Source organism: Mesoplodon densirostris, chromosome 7, assembly GCF_025265405.1.
Source record: "Mesoplodon densirostris isolate mMesDen1 chromosome 7, mMesDen1 primary haplotype, whole genome shotgun sequence".
Taxonomy (NCBI): Eukaryota; Metazoa; Chordata; class Mammalia; order Artiodactyla; family Ziphiidae; genus Mesoplodon; species Mesoplodon densirostris.
The window spans coordinates 57,906,072-57,933,629 of NC_082667.1; the positions used below are offsets into that span (position 1 = coordinate 57,906,072).

A 27,558-nucleotide genomic window follows, 5' to 3' on the forward strand; every position below is an offset into this window, starting at 1 on the left:
GGGGTCTTCCCAGACCAGGGCTCGAACCCATGTCCCCTGCATTGGCAGGCAGATTCTCAACCACTGCGCCACCAGGGAAGCCCCCATTGCTTGCTTTTAATTGAGTTATTTGCCTGTTGTTGAATCGTAATAGGGTCTTTATATATCCTGGATACTAGACTCTTATTAGATACATGATTTGAAAATATTTGCTCCATTTTGTGGATTGTCTTTTTACTTTCTTGATAGTGACTTTTGAAGCTCCAAAGTTTTTAATTTTGATAAAGTGCAATTTATCTACTTTTTCCTTTAGTTGCCTGTGCTTTTGGTGTCATATCTAAGAAACCATTGCCTTATCCAAGGTCATGTAGATTTACACTTATGTTTTCTTCCAAGAGTTTTATAGTTGTAGCTCTTACATTTAGATCTTTGGTACATTTTGAGTTAATTTTTGTATATGGTGTGAGGTGGAGGGGCTCTGACTTCATTCTTTTGCATATGGATATCCAGGTGTCCAAGATTCATTTGCTGAAAAGACTATTTCCAAAGACTTGTCTTGGTTCCCTTGCTAAAAATCAATTGACCGTAAATATATGAGTTTATTTCTGGACTCTCAATTTTGTTCCATTGATCTCTATGTCTATCTTTATGCCAAGATCACACATTCTTGATTACTGTAGCTTTGTAGTAAGTTTTGAATTTGGGAAGTCTGAGTCCTCCATCTTTGTTCCTTTTTTTTTTTCAAGATTGTTTTGGCTGTTACATTTCCATATGAATTTTATGATCAGCCTGTCAATTAATGCAAAAACTTCAGCTGCGATTTTTGATAGGGATTGCATTGAATTCATAGATCAGTTTGAGGAGTATTGCCATATTAACAACCTTGTCTTCTCCTTCTTTCTTTTGGGTATTTATTGAGTATAAAGTTGAGCTCATGCCAAAAATACTGTTTTGATTCCTGATTTATTCTGCTTAATATTCTATCATAGGCATTTCCCTGTGTTATGAAAGATACAAGCATAATTTCAATGCTATGTAGTATTATTCTATTGTTTGGCTATACTATACAAAATTATAAACTCTTGATTGTTGGATAATCTATCTAGGAAGGTACTTTGTTCTGGGTCCCTCATGATATAGGCCTCTCCCTATAGGCACAAAAGGACATTGGGAGGACTGGTGGCACACAGAAAAGCAGCAGAATCAGAAAATAGGATCCAACAGGCTGCACAGACACTGATACAGCATGTTTGTTTTAGGCATGTTCTCTAGAACAGTGGATTTTAAACAGTTAAAAATGTGCAGCATGACATTCATTTTACATTGTAACTCAGTTCATCTGAAACAAAAGTTTTACTAAATAATATTTACTTTTCCTATTAGCCAGGAGAAGCTGGTCTGCTGCAGTTACAAACAACCCCCAAATCTCAGTGGCTCAAGAGCTTTCTTTCTCTCTCATGCTACATGTCTATCATCTAGCAGGAGAGCCCTGGGATTTCGATGTCTGAAGGCTTTCCCATCCAGATCATTGCTGGTTTCAGTGATAGAGGAAAGAGGGTGTGGTAGGCAGAAGAATGGCCCCCCAACAATGTCTACGTCCTAATCCTTGGAACCTTTGAATATGTTATATCACATAGCAAAGGGGAATTATAGTTGCAGATGGAATTAAGGTTCCTAAAATCAGTTGATCTTAAAATAGGGAGCTACATGTATCCATAAGGGTCTTTAAAAGTGGAAGAGGGAGGCAGAAGAGGAGGTCAGAGCGATGCAATGTGATAAGAGCCCAACCTGATATTGCTGGCTTTGAAGATGAAGAGGCCTTGAGACATGGAATGTGGGTGGAAAGGGCAAGGAAACAGATTTACCCCTAGAGCCTCTGGAAAGGAACTCAGCCCTGCTAACCTAGTGAGGTACATTTTGAACTTCTGAACTACAGAACTGCCAGATAATACATTTATGTTGTTTTAAGCCACTAAGTTTGTACCCTTTGTTGTAGCCTCCATAGAAGACTAATATAAACAGCATGGGGAATCATACACCAGCCCTTAAATGCTTCTGCCCGGAAGTGACATATGGCACTTCTACTCATGTTTCCTTGGCCAGAGCAAGCTGCATGGGCACGACTAACTTCATAGAACTGGAGAAATTTGATCCACCCATATGCCCAGACTTAGAGGGCAATAGAATATTGGTAAATATAGTAGTATCTACTATACCTTTGCCATCTGCACCTGATGCTTGTATCTTTTATTCTATTGCATTAAAAAACAACAACAACAAAGTGCTGGTGGCAACTCTGTAAGTTGATTTCATTGTCAACTAATGGGTTGTGACCCCTGGGTTGAAAAACACTGCTCTACAGACCCTCCTCTGCCCATGCCTGATGGACCACATGACTCACCCTAAGCCTAGCTGATTGGCCCAGGCATCGGACACCTGACCAAAACTGACCAATGAACTTCCTCTCCTGGTGATTTGGAATTGGGCCATTCAGCCAGTTAACCATGGGAAGCTGAGCAGAGGCAGAGTAGACATAGGGTCGGAGTGAGAGCCACATGCAAGCCAAAATGATGGAGGGGCAGAAAAGCCCTGAGTAAGCAGAGAGTTGGTCCACAGAGGCAATGTAGCAGCCGCACAGAGAGCAGTGCAGCCGGGAGAACATGCAGCCCCAGGGAGAGAGGTGGAGAAAGAGAGCAGCCGCCTGAGAGGCTGATGGCTTCCTCGTTCCTGGCTCCAGCCCCCGTGCGTCCTGCCTGCATATCCTTCCCGTGAGATTTTTGCCTCCTTATCATACCCTCTCCTTTTCTTGAGCTCTGCTAGGTGGGTTTCTGTTCCTTATCTCCAGAGAGTCTTAAATCAGCTAGAACACCACCAGTATTTCTTGCATGGGACCCAGCTTTGGCTCTGAGGATCAGGCTTATGGGGTACAAACGGGACTTGGGGATGAACTAAACCCAGCCATCCCACAGTCTGGAAGTTTGGCTTTTACCTCAGTTTTGTGTGTTTGTGCTTGCTCTTCAAAGTGGACAGGCAGAAGCCATCTCTGAGGTCCTGCACCAGGTGGGGGTCCCGGTGAACTGGAAGCACCCCTGCAGGGGCCTTTTTTCTGACAGCACTGTGGTCAGGAAGCCAGTGGAGTTGTTTCAGGGACCGTTTCGCCGTGGGACACAGTGGAAAGGACATGGGCTCTGGAGACAGGCAGCCATAATTCACCTCTTTGAGCCTCAGTTTTCTCATCTCTGAAATGGGATTGTGGAAGGATCAACAACAGTGTTCTGGGAAAAATACTGAGACATGCTGAGGGCGTACGAGCCTGGAGGGCGCCTGCAGCTGTTGTTGTCTGAGGAAGCCATCAGCGTCCAGCTTCCTGAGGAGGTGGCCCGGCGGCTGGTTGAGTTAGCAGTGGGCCATCTCCCACTGCTGAGATGGCCGTGCTTCCTGCCCCTTGTCACGCTTACTCTCCATCTCGCTCCTTCCTCACCCTTTCATTTCTCCCCCCAACTCCTGTCCTCATTTCCGTCTTTTCTGTTATTCCTGACGTTGATTAAAACACCTGCTTTAGGAAAGCAGCAGGGTTGGACAGAAAGTAACCAGCCTCTGGAGGCAGACGGACAGAACTGGGTCTGAATCCTGACTTATTAGCCCCTTGCTTGCTGTACGTTTCTGGGAAAATTACTACATCTCTTTGAACCTCGAGTTCATTGTCTGTAAAATGAGGGTTATAATGCTCATTTCACAGTGCTGTTGTGAGAAATAACTAATTGGGCACTCAACAAATTCTAGTTCCTACTTTTTAAAAATGTTAATTGTGGGCTTCCCTGGTGGCGCAGTGGTTGAGAGTCCGCCTGCCGATGCAGGGGACATGGGTTCGTGCCCCGGTCCGGAAAGATCCCACATGCCGCGGAGCGGCTGAGCCCACGAGCCATGGCCGCTGAGCCTGCGCGTCCGGAGCCTGTGCTCCGCAACGGGAGAGGCCGCGGCAGTGAGAGGTCTGCGTACCGCAAAAAAAAAAAAAAAGAAAGAAAAAAAATGTTAGTTGCTTCTTCCTTCCTTCCCTCCCTCCCTCTCTCTCTGACTATCACTACTCCCAGCTGGCCCCCCACACCAGCTTCCTGTGGCCAGGGTGCCACTAGTCCCTCTCAGAGGTCACTGGGTTGGCCTCAGGCATCTGTGGCCTCTCCTTTCCATCAGACCCAGGGCTCCTGAGGGGTGGACTGAGGCTTCTGGAAGCAGCTGGGACCTCTGTGGCCTGTCACTTCTCTGGTCTCCTCTGCAGGTCTGGCCTTACCTTGGGAGCTGCTAGTTCAAACTGTGTGATCTGTATTTTTTTCTCACTTTAGCAATTATTATACCCCAGCTGAGTGTGGCATCTTCACACTCCAAACACTGATAAATATTTATGAGGAGGAGAAAAACCCAGAACTCCTAGGGGAGGTGGGGGAGGGATGTGCTAGGCTCTTACTTGCCAGCCAAGCTCAGACCCATCAGTGGTCCCTTGGGCCCCAAAAGTAAGGGGTGGGAGTGATGGGGGGTGGCTACAGAGGCAGCACAGAGCCACCACCCCACTCCCCTTCTGGGAGGACCTGCTGTCGCTGGGACACTGTGGGCCTCACCCCGCCTTGCCCTGGATGCCTGCTGGACCTCCTGCCCCTCCAGGATTGGGGCTGCCTGCATCGCTCTCAGCGCATGCAGGTCTGCTCTGTTGCTCTGTGTCTGCTCCATCTCTCTCTGCCTGTGACTGTCTGTCTCTCCCTCTCTTGTTTGTTTGTTTTATCATCTCTCATTCCATCCTTTATTGTCACATCTCCAGAGCCAGCATCCCCCTCCTCTCCCTCCCTCCCTCCCCTCCCTCCTCCAATACCTTCTCTGCCTCTGGGTCTCCATCTCTACCTTTCTTCTCTCCCTCCCAACATTGCTCTGAGCTGTTCTGGGGCTGGATGATGGGGGATAGGTGAGGGGCCTCAGGCTCCCAGACCAGCTGCAGGGAGACAGCAGAGAGAGCTGCTGGGGCCCAGGGTGTGCTCTGGAAGGCAGAGGGAGCATTTTACGGGAGTCCGGGACCATGCCTCTGCCCGACCCCACATCCGCGCTCTGCTGTGTGGCCATGGGCACATCCCCTCCTTTCCTGGCCTCAGTTCCTCAGTTGATTCCTTCACGAATTCATTCATTCACCCTCTCAACTAATATTTATTAAGTGCTGGCTGCCTACCATTCATTAACAGATTTATTAAACACCTACTAGGTGTGCCGTTCTAGGTGCTTGGGACGCATCAGTGGACGAGAGAGACAAAGATCCCTGCCCTCGTGGAGATGACGTTAGCAGAGTAGAGAGGCATAAATGTAATCTGAGAGTCAGTTATGTAGTGGGTTAGGAAGTGGTGAGTGCTGTGGAAAAAGGGAAAGTACAGTGAGAGGACTGGGAACACTGGGTAGGCACAGGGCGAAGCTTCATCCTATAAAGCGCGGGGCTGGGCAAGTGTATCTGTGCGGGGAGAACGTCCCAGGGAAGGGACTGTTGAGGCAGGGACCACCCTGGTGTGTTGGAGGAAAGGCAAGCAGGCTTGCGGCTGGAGGATGGGGGAGAGTAAGGGGAGGTGAAGCTGGGAGGTAAAGGGGGAGGGCAAACCACACACACAAGGCCGTGCCTCTGCGTGAGCTGGGAGGACTTTGAGCAAATGAGTGGCCAGGTCTGACCTATCTTGGAAGACTCCCTCTGCCTGCTGGGTGAGGACCAGACCGAGGGGGCTGTCAAGGGAGCCCAGGGGACCTCTAAAGGCAAGCATGGCGTCTCAGGTGGGGATGGCAGTGGAAAAGAGTGAGATCTCACCATGCCAGGCACTGTTCCGGCTCCCAGCGCTTGGATGGTGCCTGCAAGTCACTCCAGGCCCCTTGTTCTGGTCCTGCTGAGGGACAGCCTGCAGCAACCTACCCCTGGGCGGGATATGCTAACCCGGCCTTCCCGCTCTTTCTCTCCCCAGGGTGTTCAAGAAGGCGAGCCCCAATGGAAAGGTGAGTCTGTAGCAGCCGCACCCCGGCTCCTCTCTGTCCTCAAACTCTCATCCTCTCTTCCGGCATCTTTACTGCCGCGAAGGACCTGCACACCCTGTCTGAGGGAGAGACACAGCCCTGTCCTTAGGAGCCCTCGACTACAAGGAGAGGGGCCCTGTCAGCAAACTTGCCATCTCAGGGGGACAAGACCACTCTCCTGGACTTTAGGGAACCACTGCCCTGGTGTGGGGAGGCACGGCTCATCACGGAGAGGCTGCAGTGTGAGTGCAGTAATTAGAGCAAGTGCCAAGGGCCTCGGGGGAGGTGAGTCCTCTGGCGTGAGCGGCCCCTGGAGCCTCTCTACTGAACCCTGTTATCCGGGGCAGCTCCCAGTGCCTGCCCTGTTCTCTTTCTTAATACGGCCCCAGGCTCCATCCTGCTTTCCTCTCAGTTCAGCACATATTACTGACATCATTCCATGTCAGGTATAGGCTGAGCCAGTGGGAATCGGGGTAGGGGGTACTGAGATAAATAAGGCACGGCCCGTGCCGCTCACGGCCAGATGCGGGAGGTAGACACAGAAACTGGTAATTTCAATATAAAGTGGCAAGTATAGCTGCAGACCCAGTCTGGGTGGTCAGGGATGGCTTCCGTGGGGAAAGATGCATTCCCAGGTAAGGCAGGGTGAAAAAGGGCATGCAAGGCGTGAACATAAGTTGTAGGGAGTCTGGGTGCCAAGAGGGAGGCAGAGGGAGCGGGAGCTGAGAGGGGGAGGTGGCCGGGCTTAGGAGCTCGGACTCCTGGCCTGGGCTGGCAGATAGCACCACATGCACCCACGTCTCCCTTCTGAGCCCACAGCAGACATCACCAATCACTGTTCACCCTTTCCTGCTGAGCCCATATTGCATCTTGGATTCTTCCCAACCCAGAGCCCCAGGCAGCCCCTACCAATCAATCAGAGTTGGCATTTGGAATGAAACTCATTTGTCATTTTACCTCTGAGCACTGAGGAACCATTAGAGGGTCTTCAGACCAGACTACCATGGTTAGATTTGCATCTTAGGATGACCAGTGTGGCTAAGGAGGGGAGAAAGGTCCGAAGTATGGGAGGCTCCAGGCAGCAGACCATCGAGGAGCTGGTGTGTAGTCCAGCCAAGGGTGGCTGTGAGGATGGAGAAATCTGGTGGAGGGAGACTCGTCAGGATTTAGGGATTGGGGAGGAGTAGGAAGCATCCAGGATGACACTCTGGATTCTAGCTCTGGGGTTCTTCCCTGAAGACAGGTTACCGAGTGGGGCACTCACTGCCTCGGAAAAACAGTCCTCCTTCGAGTGGATCTCTGCAGGCTGCACAGAGGCCGGGAGCAGTGAAGGGCACAGAGCTCAGTGTTCAGAGCACCCTCTCGGCGCTGCTGGCCCTGCTCTGGGTCCCCCCGTCCTTTCAGAGATGCACCCAGCACCCCCTCTCAGCAGACTCCTTTGCTTCTGCCACTCCAGCCTCAGTGGTGCTTGGCATGAAGACCCCTGCAGGCCTCAGTGTCCTCATCTGCAAAATGGGAACAATAACAACTTCTTCACAGGGTTTTGGGATGAACGGGTGCTTTAAAAATTATACAAGGGCTAGTTCGTATTAGGACTGGGGCTCAGGTCCAAGTCCAGTTAGGATTTTGATGAGGGCTACGGTTGGGTCCAGGGCTTTCAGGGGCAGCTCCCAGGGTTTCCTCCAGGGCGGGGGCCCACAGCTGCTAACACCCTCTGTGCCTCTCCTCCCCAGCTCACCGTCTATCTGGGAAAGCGGGACTTTGTGGACCACATCGACCTCGTGGACCCCGTGGGTGAGTCCCTGGAGGCCAGAGAGGGAGGGGAGGGGGGAGGCGGGGCTGGCCTGGCTCGTTCCAGAGAAGAGCGTGTTGAAGCTGCCCAGGAATAGCCTTCAGGTCTCCAGAGAGGCCTGGTACCAAGAACAGGACGTGCGTTCAGTCAGCAAACGCTTACCAAGCAGCTACTTTCCTCTTCAACTGAGGGACCTGTGAGAGGAAATTGTGGGAAGAATTGAGGTAAGAAGCAGGGCTGGTGTCCTGATGAGGAGGAGGAGGATGACAACAGCCACCAGTTATCGTGAGACTTTATTATGTACCCAACACCGAGGGTAACTGCTATTATCATCCCTGCTTTACCGAGGAGAACAAGGCGCAGGGAGGCTAAGTGACTTCCTCCAGGTCACAGAGCTAGTAGATCGAGGAGCCTGGATTCACACCCAGGCCGTCTGGCCTCACCGAACCCTTGTTCTGCTCCCTCCCAATGGCAAAGGGTGGGAGGTGGCAGGAAAAATGGAGGCTGTCCTCGCTGACATGGGGCTCTTACCGGAGGTTGGGCTGTGGCTGAAGGCACCTTCCAAGGGCTTTTTCTTGTTCAGGGTTTCTCAGCCTCAGCACTCTTGACATTTTGGATTGGATAAGTCTTTGCTGGTGGGGGCCATCCTCTCTGTTGAAGGATGCTTAGTAGCATTCCTGGCCTCTACCCTTTAGACACTAGCAGTCCCCCCATCCCAGCATGACAATCAAAAATGTTGTTAGGGGCTTCCCTGGTGACACAGTGGCTGGGAGTCTGCCTGCCGATGCAGGGGACACGGGTTCGTGCCCTGGTCTGGGAGGGTTCCACGTGCCGTGGAGCGGCTGGGCCCGTGAGCCATGGCTGCTGAGCCTGCGCATCCGGAGCCTGTGCTCCGCAACAGGAGAGGCCACAACAGTGAGAGGCCCGCGTATCGCAAAAAAAAAAAAGAAAGAAAAATGTTGTTAGACCTTGCGAATATCCCCTTGTGGGGCAGAATCACCCCCAGTTAGGATTCTGAGAATCAAAGCTCTCCTTAAAGAACCTCAATCTCATTGCCTCTTCCCACAGCTGTTTGAGGGAGGGAGGCCCAGGAGGACCCCTATTTTACAAACGTGGACAGTGAGGCCCAGAGAGGTTAAATGATTAAAGAGGGACATGGACAAACCCGAGTGAGGCCAAAGAAGGTGACAGTTTGGGAGGATGGGCCCTGGAAACTACATGAGGCCAAGTCCAGGTGAAGAAAGTAGGATGTGTTGCTTGGGGAAAAATTCACAGAGAACGTGGCCTGTCATCACATCCCTGCAGGCTTTGCTGGGGCCAAGAGGGCAGGAGTGACTTGTGGTTCCAGAGCCCAGGTGGGAGCAGAGAGAGCAGAGTGGCAGGTTTCAGCTCGCTGAGAGGAAGGCCTTTGCGACGTTAGGGAAGGAGACCTGGGGAGTCCCTGGGGTCCCTGAGCAGGCTGTGGGCTGCAGGGTCCAGCTGTACTCCAGGCCCCTCCCTTTCCTGGCCTGGAGCACTACGACCCCACCCCACTTCTTCTCCCCGGCCCTGTCTGGTGTCCTCTGAAGCTCACTGCCCCCTCTGCCATTTCCATCTCCTCCCTGAACTTGGAAGCGGGGAGCCAGCATCCCTGTGTTCACGTGTGGCCGCTCCAAGGCGAAGTTTCCTACGGGCTGTCTGAGGCCAGGGCTGTTCACACCCCTTGGCCTTTAAGGATAGCAGCGGGGTCACAGGGACTGGGGAGAGGGGCAGGAGGGATCTGGCTCCCCTAACACACACAGGCACCCTGAGAACTGTTTGACAGTTATTCACAGAGCACCTGCTTCATGCCAGGCCCTGTGCTGGGCCCTGCAGATCCCAGACAGTGCTGGGGCATCGTCCAGAGTTGCTCAAATGACCCACAGTGAGAAAATCTTTTTCCCTCACAACGTTGAACTGATTGTGTCTTCCCCATGTTTAACTATACCCCTGGTTACCCTGCAAGCTCAGGGGCAAGTCCGAGCCCCCTGACCTCACAGACAGGACGTTTAAGGTCAGGCCAGGCCCTCCTTCCTCCTACGCCTCCGGGATCTGCTCTCCCAAGCCTCAGAGCCATGCTCTTCCCACTGCCCACCTTGGGCTGTCCCTTGGTCACCTAAGTGATGACCTTTACTTGTCCTTAAGACCTGGCTCCCGCTCCCCCTCCCCCAGGGAGCCTTCCCTGACACCCCTGGTTCGGGGAGTGCCCTTGCTGGGATGCCCTCTGCATTGAGTTTCCACTCAGCCCCTCGTACCCAGGCCCAGAGGAAACCCCACGGTAAAAGGAGGGAAGATGCACGTCAGGCTCTGGGCATGGGGTGGGCATCCCCTGACCAGCTGTCCCTTGGGCCTGCCCAGCACTGGGAGAGGACCAGGAGCCCTCCGGGCACTCACTTTCTAATGTGGCCTCTGAGGGGTCAGCTCTGGGGGTCAGTGTGGTGTGGGGGGGCTGTGGGTTAGACTGGGGAGGGCAGGTGATGGAGTGACCCCTGAGCCGGTCTTTCTGGCCTCCTGGGCAGAGAAAACATCCTTTGTCTTCAGCTGGACTCTGTACTCCCAAGGCCAGGCCTTGGGACGTCCTCCATGGCGTCACATGTGCCAGGCACTGTCTAACACTTTACACATACTGACTCACTTCGTCCTCACAGGAGCCCTATGAGGTAGGTACTACAGCGTCTGTTAATTCCAAATCCAAAAGCTCTGCAAGCCCCAAACTGTTCATGAGTTTGACACAAAATTCAATTAGTGGCAAACCTGACTTGAACTGATGGGAGGCCACCGATACCTTAGTGACCCTCTTGGTGAAAATATTCGCGTTTCCCTGCAGAGGTATTAATGAGTTTGACAAGGGGTGTTGCCCCAGAGCTGGCAGAAGACATTAGAGAACATGTGGAAGATGGACCATACGGCCTTTCTTCAATTCAAGACTTCTGAATTCCAGGGTATACCTGATATTGGGGTTTTGGACCCATCTTATTATTCTGACTAACAGATGAAGAAACAGAGTTAAATAATCTGCCCAAAGTTGTGAGCTGCATCTGTCAGGCCAGCCTGGGTGGGTGCGTAAGGGGGAACATGGTGGTACCATCGACCGGGCGCTGGCCTCCCCATTTCGCTCATGATGCTTTTGGACAGACAGATGGTTGAGTTTAAATTTAACTTGGTGTTTGGGGCTCAGAAGTTGGAGTGGTCACGTCTACTCACCCTCTGTCCTTCCTCCAGATGGTGTGGTCCTGGTGGATCCTGAGTATCTCAAGGAGAGGAGAGGTGAGCTGTGGCCCTTACCCCCAGCCTGTCAAGGGGCCTCCTTTTCCTCCATGACCTCCAGCCGAGGGCCTTCCTGACTCGCAGGCAGAACGTCAGCAGTAAGAGAGGCAACAAGCCTGTCCCTGCCCCTCCCTGCTGGTACTTCCCTCGACAGCTCCAGTCAACGTCAGAGCAGGTGCCTTGGCCTCCCCCGGCCTGGGGCGGCCCTGCCCGTGCCCATTTTGGGAGAACCTTTTAATGCCCTGAGCCCTTTTACATCAATCCATCATGACTGTTGCAAGGCTGGGGATGCAAACAGAGCAGGAGTTAGGGTCTCATTGTACAGAAGAGAAGATTGATTCCTGGGGAGATCAAGGGATTGTCTAAGGTCAGCAGGAGGACAGGAGGGGGTGGGGGCGGGCAGTGGGACAAGACTCTGAGCCTTCCGGACACCACCCAGCACTTGTTTCCCCTCCCACTGCTCTTTCCCACTGTGCTCCTTCCCAGCCCCTATCAACCCTGTCAGACCCTCTCCACGCATGCCTTGGGCTGCACTGGGGGTGGAGAAGAACAGAACCGATCCAGCAGTTAGCCCCACTTCCTCCCAGGGGCCAGGCACCTGACACCCCATCCCAAGGGCAGCGCAGCCCTCCCCGCAGGAGCTCTGGGACAGACCTGTGCCTCCAGTGGGGCCAGTCCCAGGGCTGCAACTCACGCTCTGGGGGGCGTGTTTGCTGCCCTCCCAGGCCCCTCCTTAGTGCCCCCTGCTCCCACAGTCTATGTCACACTGACCTGCGCCTTCCGCTACGGCCGGGAGGACCTGGATGTCCTGGGCCTGACCTTTCGCAAGGACCTGTTTGTGGCCAACGTGCAGTCCTTCCCGCCAGCCCCTGAGGACAAGAAACCCCTGACTCGGCTGCAGGAGCGCCTCATCAAGAAGCTGGGCGAGCACGCCTACCCTTTCACCTTTGAGGTCAGGGACTGCCAGCCCCTGGGGCCCCATTCCAGAAGCATCGCCTCTAGCAAGCCCTCTGGGCAGGCATATGGGGGCAGCTGGGGCAGCAGCTCCATGCCACCCAGTTTCCCAGTGTACGCTGGGACCAGGGCATTGGCACTTATGTTGCCTGGTAAGTGTCTCTGGCCACTGCCAGGGGCATCACCCTTACCTCTGTGCTACTCCCCAGACCCTCCTGAGTCCGGGTCATTGGTGGGAGAAAGGGGGGTCGAGGGGGCTGCTGAAGAGAAAGAAGGAGCCCTTTCTGGCCCCTGGGTCACCACAAGGCTGTCTCCTCCCTCAGACCGGCTGCCCGCTAGCCCTGCTTCAACCCAGCTCACAAACGAGGATGGCAAGTAGTGGATTTCCCTGCTCAGCCATCTTTCCACTCCAAGTCCCCAAGATTCTGGATTTTCAAATTAACTGTTTCTCAGACTCTGATTCTGTGATTCAGTGAAATCCCCTGGCTTTCTGTGAGGATCAGAGAAGGGGAGAGGATACAGAGCCATCCTCTCTGTTATAGATGTATTAGCTTCTTGTGGCTGCTATAACAAATCATTGCAAACCTGGTAGTAAAATTAAACCTGCTAATTAAAACACGAATGTTATCTTACAGTTCTGGAGGTCAGGAATCAAAATCAGGTCTCACGGGGCTAAAATCAAGTGTCAGCAGGGCTGCATTCTTTCTGGAGGCTCTAGGAGGGAAACTGTTTCTTTGCCTTGCCTTTTCCTGCTTCTGGAAACCACTCACACCCTTTGGTCCCTAGCCTACCCCTCCTCCATCTTCAAAGCCAGCAATGGCTGGTCCAATCTTTCTCGAATCCCATCACTCTGTCTTTTCTGCTTCCTGCTTTCACTGTTAAGGACCCTGTGATAAGGCCCACCTGGATAATCCAGGGTACTCTCCCCATCTCAGGATCCTTAACTGAATCACACTGTAAAGTTCCTTTTGCCATTTAAGGTAACATTATCACAGGTTTTGGAGATGAGGGATGTGGACATCTTTGGGGGGCCATTCTGCCTACCACAGTGGACATGATGGAAAGACCTTTTCAACTCTTGTTCTGTGGGGACTATGCTGGGTTAAACCCTTAGATAAAGAAAAACACTGAAATCCTTGGCTTTACTGAAGGGGCCTCTGGTCTAACATGGGGTGTGGCTTGGCATGGTCTGATGGGGGAAACATGGTCTGTCCCCTGAATTCCCTAGTCTGATGGGAGGGACATGGCCTGTCCTCAGGGTCCCCTGGTCTGATGAATGTGTGTATGGGTGCCTGGGGTGGGAGACACAGAGAGGTCAGTGGTGAATGTGACAGGTCTGTCCGTCCTCTTAACAGATCGCTCCGAACCTCCCCTGTTCTGTGACGTTGCAGCCGGGGCCTGAAGACACAGGGAAGGTGGGTCACCCCCAAGGGAGCATCTCTCTGGGTCCAGGACACTGTGTCTCTAGTTCCCTGGCTTTCTCTCTGGGAGGGTGCTGGAACCCTCCCTGTAGAAGCCTCCTTGCCTCTAGGCCAGGCTGGTCCCACCTCAGATAAGCAGTCTTTTCAGACAGGGCAGCAGATATGGTATCACCCAGTTATGTGCCCAGGGTCACTCTCGCTGGCCTCGGTGTTGTCTGCAGAATGTTCTCTGGAAAACCAGCTGGCCTCACAACGCTGTGTGGAGGTGCAGTCATCACTGTTTCACAGATGGGGAAACTGAGGCTCAGAGAGGAGTGACACCATGAGTGGCCCAGGCCTCAGATCTCTGAGCCCGTTTCCTCATCTGTGAAATGGAGGTGGTAGGATGTGCCTCGTCATGTGGTCGAGAGTGTGGAGTGAGACGCTGCAGGGACGCGCCCAGTGCAGGGCCTGTGCACCAGAGGTCGGGGGGAGCTCTCTAAACGGCTGCTGAGGTGCCTGTTGTTGTTTCTGGGTGGCTGCCTTGCTGAGTGATGAGGACAGCCCCCCAGACAGGCAGGAGTCTGGAGGGGAGCCCGGTCAGGGAGCACCTCTGCAGGAAGGTCAGATGGGGGAGGCAGCCCCGCTGCTGGCTGAGCGCAGGGCTCCGAGTCAGACGAGGGGGGTCAGGCTGTGGGAACGTGGTGCTCCCATCCAGTGGCCTTGTTAAATGAGAGGGTGGGCAAGCTGTGCTCACGGGAGCCGGTCCTCTCCAAGGCTCTGCGGTCAGTGACCCCTCCCCACAGGCCTGCGGTGTGGACTATGAAGTGAAAGCCTTCTGCGCCGAGAACCTGGAGGAGAAGATCCACAAGCGGTGAGAAGGGCGCAGCTTCCGCCTGCCTGGGCGTGGGCTGCCTGCTGGCAGGGGTAGGGAGACAGGATGGGCAAAGTCCGAAGAAGACAGAAGTCACAATGCCTGGAAATGTGCAAGGAGCGGCCTCACGTTCCAGCCTTGGGAACTCTGCAAAGGGCACTTGGGAAGGCTGGCAGGTTGTGAGGGCTTCCTGGGGGAGGTGGCTCAGTTGCCTTGGCTCAGGCCTCAGTGCTTTTTCCTTTGCATCACTGTACCCACTTCCCTTATCTCCCTGCCTCCAATCTCTTCCTCTCCAGACGGCGTGTCCTTTAATTTTGTTTTGGAAAAAAAAAAAACGAAAAACAAAAATCAGATTGTTTTAAACAGGGAGCAAGATGTTTCCCACCAGCTTGGACCCCCATCTCCCAGTTCTCCTGGGAGGCCATCAGCAGGAGGTTGTGGTGGCGGGTTAGGGGGTGTCAACGGAGGCTTCTAAACAAGGCAGTGAAGGGGAGAACGTGAACCCACCCAGGGCAGAGGGAGGAGGTCAGCCATGTGTCAGAGAGGGGAAACCTTTTCCTGGAGAGACACAGCCCTGGGCAGACAGACAGCACAAGCTAGCAGCCAGAAATAGCTGGGCCTGACTTGTGGGGTGAGCTGCCCAGCCCCGCGCTTACACCTCCCCTTCCTGGGGTCGGGCTCTGCTCTGGCTTCTGGCGAGGCTGGCCTCAGCCCCCAGCTCTGATGCACCCTGCCTCCTGAGGGCGCCGCAGCCTCTTCGGGAGCGGGCTGAGTTTGCCACCTGGTGGTCGCAGGATGCATTGCACATCTCTAACTCCAGCCTGGCAGCTTATGTGTGTGGGGAGAAGGGATCCTTCTTCTCCCTTGCTTCTCTGTCCCCCTTTTCTTCTTAAGCCCTGAGATCAGAAGAAAGGAAGGGGGTTGTAGGTTGTAGTAGGTGGCCTAACCAGAGCAGGGAAGAGGAGGCAGCCCTGAGAGCCAGCACTCTCAACCTACCACCAATGGGACATTTTAAGTCCACGCCAGAGTTACTAAAATGATATAGCAACTATCACTTATCAAGAGCTTATTAGACACCAGACACAGTTCAGAGTGACGGACATGTATGAACTAATTCAATCCTCACAGCAACCCTAAGAAGTGGGACCTGCTGTTGTCACCATTTTACAGATGAGGAGACTGAGGCACGGAGGTTAATTTGCTCAAGGTCATATAGTTAGTATAGGGAGAGCTAGGACTTTAACCCTGGCTATCTAGCTCAGGGAATGGAGGTGGCTTATCTGAGAAAGAGGGATGCTGGGATACCTAGCACACCTGACAGGAGACTGCCTGACTGAGTCCCCATCCCCTCACCAAATCTTCGTGTCCTTGTTTCCTCCCTGAGCCCATCACCTTCATTGAGCCCCATCCCATCTCTGGGCCTCCATCCTCTCACTGAGTCTTTATCCTCTTTACTTCCCCTGACTGAATCCACACCTCCTCACTGAACTCCTTCACCTCTCTGGGCCCCGTTTCTTCATGGGCCCCTTGTCCCCTGTGTATATTTTTATTTAATAAATATTTAGCAGGTATTTATTATATGGCAGCAGGCACTGTCATAAATACTGAGAATACAGTAGTGAACAATGTAGACAAAAACTTCTGTCCTTAAAGAAGTCACACTATTAGGTGACGTAAGAGATGCAGGAAGTGAAACAACAGTCCCTTTCTTAGCGTCCCACTAGCTACCAACACACAGATCCACATAAAGTGCTGCCATGGGATGGTTCGTCCTCTGATGTGGTGGGAATTCAGACCAGGAGAAGATCAGAGTGGGCGGATCTCGGGAGTTTCCTGGTAGAGCAGGTGTTTGGCTGGGCCTTGAGGAAGGAAGCAAATGAGGGCAGAAGCTGGAAGAGAGTGTTATAGGCTGGGACCCAGTATAAGCAGAGCTTCAGAAATAGGACTAGATAGACCATCGAGAATCATAGTGAAGAAGTGGAGGAGGCTGGGGACAAGATGGAGGAGGTTGGAGTGGGACCAGATGGTGACAAGGCCCTATGCCAAACTCTGCACTTTGGACTGGAGTCCAAGGTCTTGGGAACCATGACAGCCTCTTGAGCAAGAGAAGGATGTGAGGGTCGCAAGGGAAGAGGATGGAGGCAGGTGACTCTGGTCATCATTTGCTCTACCCATCTCCACTAGGAATTCTGTGCGCCTGGTCATCCGGAAGGTGCAATATGCCCCGGAGAGGCCCGGCCCCCAGCCCACAGCCGAGACCACCAGGCAGTTCCTCATGTCGGATAAGCCCTTGCATCTGGAGGCCTCCCTGGATAAGGAGGTAGGAGGCTCGGGCTTGGCAGGGGGTGGGGGCCGCTCCCCTGGGGCTGGAGCCTCAGATCCCAGCTCTCTCATGCCCTCCGGGCCTCCTCGGCTGGGAGCTTCTGCCTCCAGCCCAAGGATCACAGGGCTCAGGGAATCGGAGACCTCCGTTGGAGGATTTGGAGAAGCCCCTTGGGGACTAAAGGCGTGACAGAGGTGGGGCATGAGCTCGAAGGATGCGATTGACTTCAGAAGTCAGAGTACCTCCTGAAGGGTCCTGGGTCCTGGCCATCTCCCTGCACCCCTGTCCCCCTTTGAAGTGTGAGCACCTCCTCTCCCGCTTGAGGGGCAGCTGAAGGCAAGTGCTTGGGCCAAGATGCAAGTTGAGGCTCTTCCATGAGGATTCAGAGCAGGTTCCCTCAGTGAGTCCATCAGCCCTTCCCCACCCTTCTCCTGCTTCTTCCAGACCCTCCTGGGTCTAAATTCCAGGCAGCCAGAGCCAGCAGGGACTTGATATATCACCTACTCCTGTCCCTCCATTGTACAGAGGGGGAAACTGAGGCTTAGAGAACCTGTTCAAGGTCACACCGCTCTCACCCTCATTACCGTTACTATTACTGTTATCGTTACTTCTGGTGGCCAACCCCGGAGTGGAACACAGGAGTATCACCTTCTAACTTAATTATCTTTCAAGGTCCCACAAAGGAACTTAAGTTTAACATGCCCAGTGGCATCAGTGGGAAGTGGCCGATGAACTTGGGGCCAGTGTCAGAGTGACCAAGGCCTGGGGAACCCCAGGAGATGTGTGTGGGGCCTCTTCTCCCTCCCCGTCATCTAAAGCCTTGGAGTCTTCCCATCCATCCCTCTCCCTTCTTACACCTCCCAGATCTACTACCACGGAGAACCCATCAGTGTCAACGTCCACGTCACCAACAACACCAACAAGACAGTGAAGAAGATCAAGATCTCGGGTACTCGGGCAGAGGGCCGGCCCAGGGGGCGGCAAGGGGACTCCTTCCAGGGGTTGGGGTCGCTGAAGGCTCTCCCCTCACTAACAGCTTTGTAAATAACTACCGGCCCACAGAGAGGCCCAAGGCCTGCTAAGCCAAAGGGTAAGGCTTTTGAGGCTGGTAACACAGGCTGCTTATTGGCGGGGTAATGAGTTTACTATTGAAGCCTCCTCTTCTCTTAGGTTCCCTGGGTTCTGGCCAGGGCTGTCCTTCAGGGAGAGATTTTTGTTTATGGAAGGAGTGGGCATGTTTGAGCTGCCATGTAGAGGATGGGTCCATCTCCTGCAGAAGCTTCTGGTGGACTGGCTGTTGGCCTGGGGCTGAACATCCCCAACTTGGGGAGCCTGGGACCCCTGGCTCACCCCCACCTTGTTTCCCTCTTCCTCCCCAGTGCGCCAGTATGCAGACATCTGCCTTTTCAACACAGCGCAGTACAAGTGCCCCGTGGCCATGGAGGAGGCTGAGTAAGTGAGCACAAGGCCAGCTTTGGACGTGTGGGATCCGGTGGGGAAAAGAGAAGCCCTAGGTCTGGTCACAGGTCCAGGTGGCTCTTCTCCACCTGGCAGAGGGCCTGGCCTCAGATTTCCTTGCCGCTCAGTGTAAATGACCCTGAACAGCCTTTTAGAAACCATCCACTTGGTTTAGCTATAAGGAAATGCATGCTACAGTCAGGGAAAAGACCCACTAAAACTAGAATGACAGTATAAGAGCTAGTGAATCTAAGTGGACTGGGGTTATGGAGGGAAGAGAATAATTACACTGTACTGGAAACCTAGATTGCACAAAGCCCTCTGAGTTGGGGTTGCTTCTGACCCCAGTACGTAGGGAAGGAAATGGGGCCAGAGAGATGTGACTTGCTCAGCTTCACGGGGCTGGCCAGCGGCAGAGCTGGGGCTCTTCTGACTCCGAGGCTTGCTGCACCCCAGCTCGCTCATTGTTGAGAAGGGGGATGGCGGATGGAGCAAAAGCAGGTCAAAACTGACCAATCCAAACACCTTACACGTGATGGATGGAGATGAGATAAAGCAAATAAGGTCTTCATTGTAGAACCTAGGGGGTGGGTATATGGGTGTTCACTGCACAATTCTTTCAGTTTTCCTGTATGTTTAAAATTCTTTCATAATAATATGTTAGGGAAAGAAAAAGTCCATGCTGTCTCCACTAAAAAATTATCCTAGCCAAACAGCACAGGGCCAAGCAGTACATTGAATTTTTAAAACCTTGCTCCTGTTTACAGACCAAGAATGAAGTTGTTGGATCACCCCAGAGTCATCGCTGTTTGCATGTGGAGTAGAGATGTGCCCCTTTTGTGTGGCAGTGGTCTCCCTGCCAGAGCTGGGCCTGGCCCATGTGGCCCCTTCATGGGGGAGGGGGACTTGGAGCAGGGCCGGGCTCTGTGACCTGGCTGGGCTGGGGTTGGCTCTGGGGGGCATCTCCACATCGGTCCCCCTTCTTCCCAGTGACACAGTGGCGCCCAGCTCGACATTCTGCAAGGTCTACACGCTGACCCCCTTCCTGGCCAACAACCGAGAGAAGCGGGGCCTTGCCCTGGACGGGAAGCTCAAACATGAGGACACGAACCTGGCCTCCAGCACCTTGTGAGGACCTACCCTCCCTAGTCCCAGGCTCTTGGATGTCCCCCCTCCCCCGGCTCCCCTACCCTTCCCCGAAACGGGTCCACACCCACCTTGGTCCCACCAGTGTCAGCGTGGGCTCAGGCTACCTTCTCCCTAAGCGTTGTCCAGGGCCTGTCCTCATGAGCTTGAACTGCCAGAGAAGCTGTCCCCCAATCCCACCCCTATCCAGAGGTGCCCCAGAGAGCAAGATGGACCACTCGACCAGCCTTTCGTAGTCAGTGCTGGGCTCTGCTGGCTTGCCTAGGGGAAGGCAACCTGGAAAGGCTTCGTGCAAGAGGCAGGAGCTTCTGACGTCGTGTCTTCTGTTGGATGGTGTGTGACCCTGAGGCAGAGCAAGCCTGGAAGGAAGGAAGGAAGGAAGGAAGGAAGGAAGGAAGGAAGGAAGGAAGGAAGGGAGTGGCTTCTGGAAGGGGCCTAGCAGGAGAGGATGAATCAGGACAGGCCTGGGGAGTCTGGAGAGTTGAGGGTGGTGAGCTGGGCTAAACCACACGTGGGGGTGTCCCCGGAGGGCAGAGATCCCAGGGCCATAACATAGGGTCACTCCTGTCCCATGGTCACCACTGACTCCCTGAGGCCACCCTCCTCTAGTGGAGACCTGGGGGTGTGGGGACCCGTCTTGCCCTGCCCGCTGAGGTCTGGCCCTTCCTGGAGGTTTGACCCACCTCTGCAGCACCGCTGCCCACCACTCCAGCCCAAACGCCGTCTCACCCGCCCCTTCGTATGCTACCATCTCCCCTCGGAGTGTTTGCTCTCTTCTTCCCTGGCTCAAATCCTACCTGCTTTCAAGACCTAATTAAAGCATCACTTCCTGCAGGGTCTTCCCTGGTACCCACTCCCCTCCTCTCCCCCGCCAACTGCCCTCTCCTCTCTGGCCCAGGAGTGAGACAGAGGGAATCCACCTGAGAGCGGGAAGAGCCGTTCCGCACAGCACTGCTGGGACTCAGGCCCCTGGAGGGAAGCAGGGGTTCCCAGGGCTGCAAAGCCAGACTCCAGACTCCGAAGCCAGGGCGCTGAGTTCCCGCTCCCTGAGAGCAGACCTCGCCTTTCTCACACACTGGGCTCTGCCTGTACCTGGCGGCTGAGTGGCCAGGAAAGGGACCGATGGCCGCTGCCCGCACCGCACCCCACCCTGCCGGGTCTTGCCCACCAGCAAGCCCTGTGAACCGACTTCCCTGTGTCACCTTGCAGGTTGAGGGAAGGGGCCAACCGGGAGATCCTGGGCATCATTGTTTCCTACAAAGTGAAGGTGAAGCTGGTGGTGTCTCGGGGCGGGTAAGTGCTTCAGCCCAGCCCAGCCCAGACCCCGAAGTGCAGCAGGGAGGTCCCTGATGGCCACACCCGCTGCCCCATCCTGCCTGTTTGCTGGACCTTTTAGCTGAATCCTGTTCTTTCTCTTTCTCCTCCTCCACCCCTTTCCCTCTTCTACTTCAGAGGCCTTTGGCCCCTCTCTTGCCCCTCCCCTCTTTCTCTCCTCCCCCCTTTTCCTCTTCGTCCTCTTTTTCCTCCTCCTGTTCCCCATCGCTAGTCTGGGCACGTGGGAGGTGGGGGGAAGCTTCCTCAGAGTCTGTGCTGTGGGGTCTACAAGGGGTGCCGTGTCCATCATCACATCTCAGGGCACAGCACCCACCCCGACTCATACCCAGGCTGATCTGCTGGGGAAATGGCTCAAGGAGCTCAGAATTCCAGAGTTGGATTGGGGATGCTCCGACTCTCCCATTTTACAGATGGGGAAACAGAGGCCCAGACAATTCCCCACACATTTCCTGAAATCTCCTCCCTTGATTTCAGGTCACAGGCTGGGTGCTGGGGTCATGGCAGTAGACCAAACGTATTCCCTTACCTGGAGCATAGTCTGGTGGAAGCTCAGAAAGAACTCCCACTTTTCTCCATATGTTGGGCCTACATGTTATTGTAAACCTAGAATTAGGATTTCTAATTTGTCAGAGGGATTTTTTATAATTCATAAATTTCTATGAAAAGATTGGAAAGCTAATAGCATTAGACATCGAGTCTCCTTTATTCTTAGAATAATGCCTCGTGCAGGTGACAGTGTGTAATATGGACCATATATTATAGGACATCTCAGAATCACAAATCTCAAATCCCGTGTCCTGTGACTCTTGCAGGACCCACAGTCTGCCTCAGGCTCCTCCTTGAGGGACCCTTGGGGAATCCTAAGTGCTTCCTTCTGCCATTAGATAATCCCAGCCTCCCCAGGGCAGGCAGCACAGGGGTTAACTTTTATGTCTCCTTTACAGATCATGACCCTGGGGCTCCCCTCGCAGGGCGTTTGGCTTAGCCGGGCCTGGGTTCCAGTTCCCCACGCAGGGCTCACATCTCTGTATGTCCCTGAATGAGCAGTTACAACTGGGGTGGGTAGAGTGTGTCCCAGGATCTAATCTACCCCAAAGGGGAACAGAGGTGGTAAATGAACGTGCTTTCTGTTTTCTTCCTCTCTGAACTCTCTCCTGACCACTTCTCCCGCCTCCTCTGACCCACCCAGCCTGTTGGGAGATCTTGCATCCAGGTAAAGTCCCTTCCTTCGACCTGATCAACTCACCTTCCTAAAGGGCCCAGAGACCATTGTCCTGATTGTCCAGAATCACGGGCACTGGGTTGGAAGGAATCTTAGCAGTCACTTTTGATTGCCAGGCTCAGGCCTGTGCCGGGACTAGGACCCTCTCCAGAGGGACTGGGGAGGTGCAGTTTCTCCTTTCAAACCTCGCCCTGCTCTTCCATCCTACCCAAGTGACAAGGACCTTTGCAGACAGCAAAGTTGGCTCCATTTATCTGGGGAGTGGCCCCCAATCAGTCTGTTTTACACGATGTTTTGGAGAAATGCAGGCTTTGTGGCTTTCAAACTTCCACACTAATGAGAACTAACTGCTGTCTGAGGGTTGTTAAGGAGAGGTCCTGAGATCTGCCTTTGTAGACAAGGCTTCTTGGAGCCAACTGGATCCACGTGCATTCCAAAAATACCTGTGCCCCAAACCCAGTGCTTTTGCTTCCTCCTGTCACAAGATGCCACTATTGCTCATCCCAAGAAAACTTAGTCCATTTGGAGAGGTGAAATTCAATTCAATGTAATTCAGTAAGAACTTCCTGAACCCATACTTGAGCTCAGCCTTGTGAGGGGGACTGAGCTCCCAGAGAGGAATCAGATACACCCCCTGCCCTTGATTGCTCATAGCCTGGTGGAAGGTTAAGGTCCAGATTCTTCCATCTGTATTCTGGATGGCTTTAGTGAAGTTTGGCAGTCTTAGTCTTCTACCAGCTTCCATTTTGATAGCTCACTTTTCCAAGTGAACCTGGAGAAGCAATCCCCTTTGGAAGCAAAAAGCAAACAAACAAACAAACAAAAAAAAAAAGCCAAATTGTTTCAATAGCCTTATGAAACCCCCATGTTCCTACTGAGGGGAAGTAATAATTCTGGCAGGCACAAGCTTCACAGCTTAACCAAGCCTTTTACCTACATCACCTCCTGGAAGTGGCTCTAGAAGGTAGGTATAGTTAGCCCCGTTTTCCAGATAAGCTCAGTGAGACTTAAAGATGTGAAGTGTTCCTCAGTGAGTGGTGGGGCTGGTGAAACAGCCCTTTCTGGTTGCGTAGTTTATACCCCTGACCCCTCCGTCCCCTTCCCCGTCCTCCTCTCAACCGGCCCCTGGCAGCAAAGTCAGTAAGATGATGTGCCTGTAGGTGCTCATAGTTGACAGGGCCTTGTAGGGTGATACCACCTAAGTGGAGTGGAGGGGCTTTCAGGGCTGCTTTTGTCTGGAGTGGAGAAAGAGGGTGGGTGGAATCACCTTCTCAATTCTGAGGTGTTATCACACAGGGTTAAGGGTGTGAATTAGGGAGTCAGAATCCTCAGTCTGTAACTTTCTTTTTTTTTAAATTTCTTTATTTAATTAATTAACTTATTTAATTTTTGGTTGCGTTGGGTCTTTGTTGCTGCGCGCGGGCTTTTCTCTTGTTGCGGCGAGCAGGGGCCACTCTTCGTTGCGGTGCGCAGGCTTCTCGTTGGCTAGCTTCTCTTGTTGCAGAGCACGGCTCTAGGCACGTGGGCTTCAGTAGTTGTGGCACTCGGGCTCAGTAGTTGTGGCTCACGGGCTCTAGAGCACAGGCTCAGTAGTTGTGGCGCACGGGCTTAGTTGCTCCGTGGCATGTGGGATCTTCCCAGACCAGGGCTTGAACCGTATCCCCTGCATTGGCAGGTGGATTCTTAACCACTGCGCCACCAGGGAAGCCCTGTCACTTTCTTTTAATAGCCATACGGCCTTGGATAAGCTGCGTTTTCTCCTTGGTCTCAATTTCCCAGCCTGTACATTGGGTTGTTGTGAAGGTTAAATGAGTGACTCTAGACTACTCCTTGGCGGAATGCCCTGGTGGTCCAGTGGTTAGGACTCTGCGCTTCCACTGCAGGGAGCACAGGTTCGATCCCTGGTCAGGGAACTAAGATCCTGCAAGCTGAGCAGCAAGGCTGGAAAAAAAAAAAAATGTAGACTCCTCCTTGGCACAGAGTCAGTACCATGTGAGTGTCTGCTCTTGTTATTATTCTGTCCATCAGGGCTAAGGGAAGAGAAGGCCCAGTCAGAAGCGTTAGCCAGTAGCAGCACCGCTCCCATCCTTCCATCCCCACACGGCTTCAAGGCTCTGTGCACAATGTAGACAGTGCTGGGGCCTGGGGCCCATTTAGCTTGAATTTGATTAAGCCGACCTCAGCAGTGCATCATCGAGATTGCAGGGGGCTAGGGCCACCTGAACACTTTCACAGGAGCCCCCTGGAGATGTTGGGAGATAAGACAGAGTGAGGGTGGGAGGAGTTCCAACCGGGAAGTTGGGAAGGGCAGTGTCAGGGGAGGCTGGGCTGGCTGTGGCCATTTGAGGCCAGCAGGGACTCAGGGCACCTCTGGAGCCACTCAGTGAGCAAGATGCACACTCACTGCCCTGAGCAATCCTTTTCCCACCCCTGTGCCTCCTCCCAGCTCGTGGGAATCCAGGGATCCTTCTCAGGAAAGGGGAAGTTTCCATGTTTTTTGGAGTCAGGAGAAGAAATCTCCCAGTTCAACTCCCAGATAGACTGGTGCTCAGAGAGTGGTGGAACTGGGTCTTGGGGCCAGATTTCCTGCCTCTTGGCCCAGAGCTACCGTAAAACCCTCCCCAGTCCTCAGAGTGACAGGGCATTGAGACTCACAGCCTGGGACTGGATTCAAGGCTCAACTGGTCTGGGTCTCTTTCAGTGACGTGGCTGTGGAGCTGCCCTTCACCCTAATGCATCCCAAGCCCAAAGAGGAACCCCCGCATCGGGAAGGTGAGCAGAATCTGGGGGTCACTGGGATGGGGTTTCCCTATCACCCCACCTACCTCTGGGTCAGCCTTCAGCCCAGGGTCACGCCTCTTCCCCAGCTCACAAGATCTTTTGTGAGGCCCACACTCCTATTTGCATTTGACTCTTCAGGAGACAGAGAGGTCTGGCTCTGTTCTCTCTGGGCTGGGGGGGGTGGTGGGAGCGGCACGGGCCATGCTTGGAGCTCTTGTCTGGCATCCAGGCATAGCGGAAGGGGCTGTATGGATAAGATGATCCCTGGACACACCACCCCCATAATTTTTCCAAGTGATACTGGATTAAACCTAAGACTGTTTCAGTTGAAAGAAACATTGTAGTATGTACCACAAAGAAAGAAAAGTGTTCCCACAATTAAACTTTGAAATGCCATTGATTGTAAACATACCCCAAGTTCAGAGATGTGAAAATGTGAATAAGTGGTTGTATTAGAGTTAGTGACAGTGGTGCATGCAACAAATGAATCTAAGTCGTGTTGGAGAAGTGCCAAAAGGAGCAGGGTCCAGAGATTTTTCTGTTCCCCTGGGCCAGCTGTGGGCCTCCCTGGCCCTCCCTGGCCCCTCCTCCCTGCATTTAAGGTTATTCGAGGTGTTTTCAAGACCAGGGACCAGCCCCCACTTCTCCACTCCCCTTCCTCCTTTCCCTCCCCATCTTAGCTTAGTTGTCCCAGGGTGGGGACCTGTGCCCACCTGCCCGCTTGCCCACTCACCAATAACCCATGGGCGCTCGTCTGCCCTGTGTTTAGTTCCAGAGAACGAGGCTCCAGTAGATACCAATCTCATAGAACTTGACACCACGTAAGCCGAACCCTGCCTGCAGACATATGGGGGGGGGGGGGGAAGGGGGCGGGCCATGGGAGGTGGGTGGGGCTACCTGGTTATTTGCATTTATGCTAATTAACCCCCTGAGGAGCAGCTGGTCTAACCCGTCTGCTGAGAGCTGCCTCTGCTCGCCTCTTCAGCAACCCGCTTGCCTGCATGTGACTTGAAGGACCCTCGGTGCCTGTTCCTCTTCCTCCTGCCTTGGTGGGGTCTGTCTTCCTCCCTCGTCCTTGCACGTCCGTCAGTCCGTCAGTCCGTTCGTCCATCCACAGCACCTGCTCGGCTGTCACAGGGCTGGTTTGTGGCCCTGGGCTGGGGCTCTCTTGCCTGGCCTTCACCCAACCAGTGGAATCAGGCCGTAGGGAGGGGAAGTTTCTGGGGATCTTGTTGCTTCTGACTCCCGAGGGCCAGTGTGGATTCCCCTGCGGTCGAAGGCTGTCGTGTCACTGGACAGTGGCCAGAGGGGGAGGACCTGGGCGACCATCACGAAATACCTCCAGGGCCAAGCAGCTTTCTCGCTCCAGCTCCAAATCTACACTTCCTTTGTCCCGCAGGAGATATTTGGGATATGCGGTTTTAAGTCACCCCATTAGGACACCCCATGCAGCTGGCTGAATTCTGTGGGGCTGGGGCCTTGGGTGGGCCTATGTGGACATGTTTTATAGTAGAAGGGAACTTACTGTTCTTAGAAGCAGCCCTTAGCCCTGAAACCCCCTCAGGCACCCTCTTTTCCCACCCACATTTTCTCTGCCCCCCTATTAGATTGGCCTACCCCCCTCCTGCCCCCCACAGACCCTGTCTTATCCAAGATCCCTCAGGGTAGAATGTGAGCTGGCACTTCCCTGGAGAAAAGGGGTTTTCTCTTCCAAGCCAAGCCCACTGCTTCCTGTGCAGAAAACAGGAGTGCTTTCTTTGGGTGGTTGAATGGGGTTTCTTGGGCCTGTTCTTGGGGGATTCAGAATATACTGTGAAACTACTGGTAGCCTGGCCTCTTTGTGGGAGTAACTTCCTCCTCTGACCCTAACCCAGCCACACTGACCCCCCCCCCCAATTTTATGTGTCCCTTGACCCCAACTCCTCAAGAACCAGGTCAATTTCCAGCCCTGAGGCAAACTCATGCCTCCCTCTGGTATTTCCACAACTGGCTGGTCCCACTGTCATTGATGGGCATCCAGATGTGCCAGCCTGGCAGGCCTTTCTATCTGAGGCCAGTCCCAGAGGCCAGCCTCTGGGTCCCACCTGGCTGTGCAGGCTCTCCAGCCCCTGGATAAGCCTACTCTCCCTGCCCTGCAAACACACCCGTTTTCCTTGTCTTTCCCACCAGCGACGACGACATCGTGTTTGAGGACTTTGCTCGCCAGAGACTGAAAGGCATGAAGGATGACAAGGAGGAGGAGGAGGATGGTACCGGCTCTCCACAGCTCAACGACAGATAGACTGGGCCCGCCCTCCCTCCGGGCAGCTCCAGGTCCACTCTCATGCACTAGGATGCTTGTTTGTCTTCTTCCTGCCCTGGTTCCCCCTCCCCTTTGTTCTTCCAGCTTCTCCCGGGGGCCCCAGTGGCCTTTCAGGTCACGGTGGTGAACCTCTGGCCTCAGGATTGGCCCCATCACCATGCCGACAGGGCCACGTGCACCACCCTCACCACTCTCGCTGCAGTCACCTCTCCATCTCCCCCCTCTTTTCCTGTTGACCCCCAGAAAGGCCAACATGGCTCTGGTCTTGGAATTTGACTTGGGATGGGGAGCAGAAAGGGGAAGATGGGGCACGAGGGCTTGGAGGGGTGGGGATGGGGGCTCAAGACACGTGAGAGGATGTCCACCATCCCAGGTGATTAACACAGTTCTGGCAGCGAAAACGTGACCGAATCGAAGGCCAACTTCTGGCTGGGAGGGGCAGACCAGTGGATAGATTCTCCATCCGCAAGAACTGCAGTTCTTTTCGCAGTTTGGACCTACCAAGCACCTCTCCCCTTTCTCCCCCATCCCCCCATGTCCCTCTGTGACTGACAGTGACATTGGTGAAGGTTTGTGGACCCCAGGAATGGAGCAAAGTAGCTGGACTGACTTTCTTACCAGCAGTTACCTAGTCTAAGGCAAGTTGTGTGAAGTAGCCCAAGTCTATTTCAGTATCGTCA

General features: G+C 53.7%; 1 protein-coding gene across 1 annotated transcript; it reads left to right on the forward strand.

Annotated features, from left to right (window-relative positions):
• Positions 1–2,691: 2,691 nt before the first annotated feature.
• ARRB1 (arrestin beta 1) lies at positions 2,692–26,857 on the forward strand. Its single transcript, XM_060103189.1, has 16 exons — positions 2,692–2,747; positions 5,958–5,988; positions 7,740–7,800; positions 11,039–11,083; positions 11,839–12,035; positions 13,393–13,452; positions 14,244–14,311; positions 16,496–16,631; positions 17,499–17,583; positions 18,014–18,086; positions 19,083–19,220; positions 20,448–20,531; positions 21,763–21,786; positions 24,497–24,567; positions 25,346–25,397; positions 26,746–26,857. Exons 1-16 carry the CDS (start codon positions 2,692–2,694, stop codon positions 26,855–26,857), a joined length of 1,293 nt encoding a protein of 430 aa, XP_059959172.1.
• The last annotated feature ends 701 nt before the right edge of the window (positions 26,858–27,558 follow it).

What these genes read in the sequence shown, in the direction of transcription:
- ARRB1 (XM_060103189.1), top strand. Translation starts at nt 2,692, where the DNA reads ATGGCTTCCTCGTTCCTGGCTCCAGCCCCCGTGCGTCCTGCCTGCATA. An exon ending in GGAACCCCCGCATCGGGAAG is followed by an intron (nt 24,568 to 25,345) that starts GTGAGCAGAATC and finishes CCCTGTGTTTAG; the next exon opens with TTCCAGAGAACGAGGCTCCA. An exon ending in CTCATAGAACTTGACACCAC is followed by an intron (nt 25,398 to 26,745) that starts GTAAGCCGAACC and finishes CTTTCCCACCAG; the next exon opens with CGACGACGACATCGTGTTTG.